The sequence below is a fragment of the Arachis ipaensis genome, chromosome B03 (assembly GCF_000816755.2).
Source record: "Arachis ipaensis cultivar K30076 chromosome B03, Araip1.1, whole genome shotgun sequence".
NCBI lineage: Eukaryota > Viridiplantae > Streptophyta > Magnoliopsida > Fabales > Fabaceae > Arachis > Arachis ipaensis.
Genome location: NC_029787.2, coordinates 14,615,298 through 14,620,868, shown reverse-complemented (window position 1 = coordinate 14,620,868; position 5,571 = coordinate 14,615,298). Strand labels below are relative to the sequence as shown.

General features: G+C 36.8%; 1 protein-coding gene across 1 annotated transcript in view; it reads left to right on the top strand.

The window, feature by feature from the left end:
- Window positions 1-5,571, top strand: part of LOC107629753 (TATA-binding protein-associated factor BTAF1) — a gene marked incomplete in the record, with an annotated part of 17,443 nt that overhangs the window by 10,578 nt on the left and 1,294 nt on the right. The window contains 11 exon segments of the mRNA XM_016332638.2: window positions 1-355; window positions 470-589; window positions 678-1,157; window positions 1,448-1,986; window positions 2,594-3,086; window positions 3,168-3,236; window positions 3,799-3,903; window positions 3,988-4,215; window positions 4,300-4,563; window positions 5,173-5,222; window positions 5,408-5,517. Coding sequence (XP_016188124.1) covers window positions 1-355; window positions 470-589; window positions 678-1,157; window positions 1,448-1,986; window positions 2,594-3,086; window positions 3,168-3,236; window positions 3,799-3,903; window positions 3,988-4,215; window positions 4,300-4,563; window positions 5,173-5,222; window positions 5,408-5,517 — 2,813 coding nt within the window.

The following is a 5,571-nucleotide window of genomic DNA, read 5'->3' as shown; positions in this document are numbered from 1 at the left end:
AGCCCTCAAAGATTGGTTGCTGGACTTGTTAGGATGCTCTGATCCTGCTTTGCCTACAAAAGATTCACTTCTTCCATATGCTGAACTTTCAAGAACTTATTCAAAGATGCGTAATGAGGCTGGTCAATTGCTAAATGCTATCAAGTCTTCTGGTATGTTTGATGAGTTATTGTCAACTTCCAAAATTGAGTTGGATAGCTTGGGTGTGGATGGTGCCATTAGTTTTGCATCAAAAGTTCCAGCAGTGTGTAATGATAGTTCTCTGAATGAGTCCTTGGTAAAGAATGCTTTAGATGATATAGAATCCACAAAACAGAGGCTCTTGACGACTTCTGGCTATTTGAAATGTGTGCAGGTTTGCTTCTCATGCTTTCTTTATTCTGTTTAACTGTTTATATTAACATTTCAATTTTTTGTGGCCTATATATTTTTGACTTAATTATTTCTGGTTTATGTGTTGTTTTTGCAGAGTAATTTGCATGTTACAGTCTCATCTGCAGTTGCAGCTGCTGTTGTTTGGATGTCTGAATATTCTTCTCGGCTTACCCCAATCATTTTGCCTTTGATGGCTTCGATCAGACGAGAGCAGGTGCTTGTTTAAGTTTTGACTGTTTCTTTCCTGTATATACTCGTTCAATGTTTAATTTGGTCATAATATGTATGTTTTATCTCCCCAGGAGGAAATACTGCAAATGAAGTCAGCTGAAGCACTTGCTGAGCTAATATATCATTGTGTTGCTCGTAGGCCATGCCCAAATGATAAATTAATTAAAAATATATGCAGTATGACATGCTTGGATCCTTCCGAGACCCCTCAAGCTAAACTTATTTGCTCCATGGAGAGTATTGATGACCAAGGTCTTCTGTCGTTTGGAACTCCTGTGAGCAAACATAAATCAAAGGTCCATGTTTTGGCTGGTGAAGATCGATCAAAAATGGAAGGGTTCATAAGTAGACGTGGGTCGGAATTAGCGTTGAGGCTTTTGTGCGAGAAGTTTGGTGCTTTGTTATTTGATAAGCTTCCTAAACTGTGGGATTGCCTTACTGAGGTGCTTAAACCTAGCTCCTCTGAATCTCCAGCAGTCTCTAATGAAAAACAAGCTACTATGGCTGTTGAGTCTATTAGTGATCCCCAGATATTGATTAACAATATTCAGGTTAGTCTCATCATTTTCTACTGGTGAACTTGCTCATTACATGATATTTTTGCTACATCACTATTTGTATGAAGCTGAATTACTGTGTTATAAGATGGGAAGAGCTTATCAAGAGAGATGCCTCTTTTTGGAATGAGTGATATTAATTTGTTTAGGACAGAACACTGGAAACAAAGACAACAACTGATAAATTGAATAAATTCTTGAAAATTTAGCCATATTTGTTTGGGTCAGTTTTTACTGTTTTGCATATGATATTCTGCTTAATATGCAGCATGTATTTCTTGTAGGTGGTACGATCTATTGCGCCCTTGTTAAATGAGGAGTTAAAGCCAAAATTATTGACACTTCTCCCGTGCATTTTTAAATGCATTCAGCATTCTCATGTTGCAGTTAGATTAGCTGCTTCACGCTGCATCACTTCCATGGCCCGGTCAATGACTGTGAAAGTTATGAGTGCTGTGGTTGAAAATGCTATCCCAATGTTGGAAGACGCATCATCAGTTCATGCCCGTCAAGGAGCAGGCATGTTGATTAATTTTCTTGTTCAGGGCCTGGGGGTAGAGTTGGTCCCTTACGCTCCATTGTTGGTAGTTCCACTTCTAAGGTGCATGAGTGACTGTGATCAGTCTGTCAGGCAGAGTGTGACCCATAGTTTTGCTGCTCTTGTTCCTTTACTTCCTTTGGCACGAGGCCTTCCTCAACCAGTTGGATTGGGGGAAGGTATATCTAGAAATGCTGATGATTTGCAATTTTTGGAGCAACTGCTTGACAACTCCCACATTGAAGATTACAAGTTATGCACCGAATTGAAAGTCACATTGAGAAGGTAATTTGGACTTCATTTTGGAGGCTTAATATTTTCATCATTCCATTCTGAAATAATTTGTGAAATATAAAATCTCATCAGGTTTTGGTAGAGTTGGTTTCTGCACTATAAGAAAACTTTTTATGACCGAGTCCAAGTGATATATGTACCCTGAAGTTGAATTTCTTCACTTCGGTCTATGTTTAGAGCCCAAAAGGCTTTTGCATGGAGGTCCATGCTAGATATAGAGATCATATATGAGCCTTTACCCAAGAATTTAAGCTTTTTGGGGAGTTAGTTATTAAAATATGCATTGACACCTTTGCCCAACTTGAAAACATTGCACAATTATGTTTTAGATCTTCTCATAGCTACTTATCTCTTCCTCTCCCCCTCTCCCTCTTTTTTTTTTTCAAGGGATTCTTCATGTTGAACATTTCAAGACAAACATGAGATTGAGATCTTATGTTGTATACAGTTTCACTTCATCTGTTAAAAGACATTCTTGCTTGATCTTCATTTAAACCCCAATTTCTATTTTGTAAATTTGTGATTAAAAAAAACATCAAGATGTGCTCATAATTGTTCATTTTTGTTATTGTTATTACTAATATTATTATGCTTCCAGGTACCAACAAGAAGGCATAAATTGGTTAGCTTTTTTGAAACGTTTCAAGCTTCATGGAATTTTATGTGATGACATGGGGCTTGGTAAGACGCTTCAGTCATCGGCTATTGTGGCCTCTGATATCGCTGAGCATCGAACTCAGTCTGGGAATGGAGATCTTCTACCATCTTTGATTATTTGCCCATCAACCCTAGTTGGACACTGGGCCTTTGAGATAGAGAAATATATTGATGTTTCAGTTATATCTTGTCTTCAGTACGTTGGTTCTGCTCAAGATCGAATGATTCTTCGAGATCATTTTTGCAAGCATAACGTCATTATAACATCATATGATGTTGTCCGTAAAGACATCGATTATTTGGGACAGCTTCTGTGGAATTACTGCATTTTAGATGAAGGGCATATAATCAAGAATGCCAAGTCCAAAGTTACACTTGCTGTAAAGCAGTTAAAAGCCCAACACCGCTTGATATTGAGTGGGACTCCAATACAGGTTGGTGTGGTTTCTGTTCTCATTAAAGGTAAACATATCATGACTAATTAAATAAACACACTACCTCTTTTTTTTTTGCAGAATAACATCATGGACTTGTGGTCCCTTTTTGATTTTCTAATGCCTGGATTTCTTGGAACAGAGAGACAGGTAAAATTGTGATTCCTTTACCAAGGATTAGGTGTTTGATGCTTGCTTCCTCATTCTTAATAATTAAATTAAATTTTAGCACATGGAAAAACTGGGCCTATGCTTATCCATGTTTAAAGGCCAAAGCATGTGGGTGTGTAGCAGAGGTATAAAACAATTCTTTGGCTTTATACCTAATATTTTATTCTCTTAAATTGATTTGTTTCTTGATATTTGTTTTATACTTTTATCCTTTTTCTTCACCACCTTCTCATTTATCAGTTCATACACTAGCACCCAATTTTCAATACCTACAAAAGTTTTGTACTCTTGCATCTGTTCAAATTAAGTAAAATATTTGAGTGGATTTTGTTCTTTTGATTTGACAATATCTGTATTCCCCTCATGATATTATGTTGCCTCTAGGGTTAGTTTGAGATTTTAAAGAGTCTCTTTCAGACATCATGTAGATATGTAGCTAGACCTTTCATAGTGGTAATGCTTTATCTTTGATTGCCAAACCATTTCTGCGTTCTTATTAATTGTTGTCACAACTGGCATACATTTAATGTAACATTAACAGTTCCAAGCAACATATGGAAAACCGCTTTTAGCTGCTAGAGATCCAAAATGCTCAGCCAAAGATGCCGAAGCAGGAGCACTTGCTATGGAGAGATTGCATAAGCAGGTGATTGATACCTTCTGTTGCATTATTGCTCTGCGAATATTTTGGTCTTTTTTCACTTCTAATAGATGTTCTTTTACCCTCTAGGCTATGCCTTTTCTCCTTCGTAGAACAAAGGATGAGGTCTTATCTGATCTGCCGGAGAAAATAATTCAAGACAGATACTGTGATTTGAGCCCTGTACAATTTAAACTCTATGAACAGTTTTCTGGTTCTCACGTAAAACAAGAAATGTCATCTATTGTGACAACAAATGAGTCAGCTGGAGCAGAAGGAAGCAGCAGTTCAACTAAAGCGTCTTCACATGTTTTCCAGGCAATTTGATTTCTTTAATTATATGACAGTTATTGCTTCAATACTTTTCATTTTTGTTGACCAAGAATTCATTTCTTGCTTCAGGCACTTCAATACTTGCTGAAGCTGTGTAGTCATCCATTGCTTGTCATCAATGATAAGGTTTTAGATTCACTTTCGACCATCCTCTCCGGAGTGTTACCGGGTGTTTCTGACATCATTTCAGAACTTCACAGCCTCCATCATTCGCCAAAATTAGTTGCTCTTCAGGAGATTCTTGAAGAGTGTGGAATTGGAGTTGATGCTTCTGGTTCTGAGGGTTCTGTTAACTTTGGGCAGCATAGGGTATTGATATTTGCTCAACACAAGGTTATAACCTAGCTTTCGTGAGGCCTAATTTCTTGCTGAATTTTAGTACATTACATAGTATGCTGATCTATGATGCACGGACACGGACACGGACACGGACACTGACACGGACATGGGACACGACACGACACGGGATACGCCGACACGCAAATTTTAATATCTTATAAGATACGGGGACACGCATACACATAAAATATAAAGTATATTTTAGAAAAACTATAATGATATTTTGATATTTTATTGATATTAAAATATAAATCAATTTTTAATTATTTTTAATATCATATTTTAATTATATCAAACATTTAAAATATTATTTTGTTTTAATAAATAATAATATATACTATATTTAAATTTATTTTAAAAATATATGTTAAGAATAAGACTGGGTACGCTGACACGTGATGGTATTTACGTGTGTCCAAGTGTGTCCGGAAAAGAATTTTTTATTTTTTATTAAGAAACGGTTGGACACAGCAGACACGCGTGTCGGACGAGTGTCAGTAAGTGTCGTGTCCGAAATGTGTTCGATACGAGGACACGACAACTCAACGAAGTGTCCGTGCTTCATAGATGCTGATTTCCCCTTCCACAATGGCTTGTTTGCAGGCTTTTCTGGATATAATAGAAAGAGATTTGTTTCAGACACACATGAAAAAGTAAGTTTCTGCATCTAGTCATCCTGTTACTTTCAATGAATTGGCTGTTTTGGTTCTCATGTTTGTTTAAAGCTTTCAATGAAGAAATTTCACCTGTTTTTTGCATCCCAAAATCAATTGATTTTGGTTTTTGATTATAACTGATGATGACTTCCATTCTCTGTTTTTCCTTTTTATGTTCTAAGTGTTACATACTTGCGGCTAGATGGATCAGTTGAGCCAGAAAAGCGTTTTGACATTGTCAAAGCATTCAATTCAGATCCTACCATTGATGTTTTACTGCTTACAACACACGGTAAAAAAGTTTACACCTCCATGTACATTTTGATCTACCATTTCCTCTCAGGAT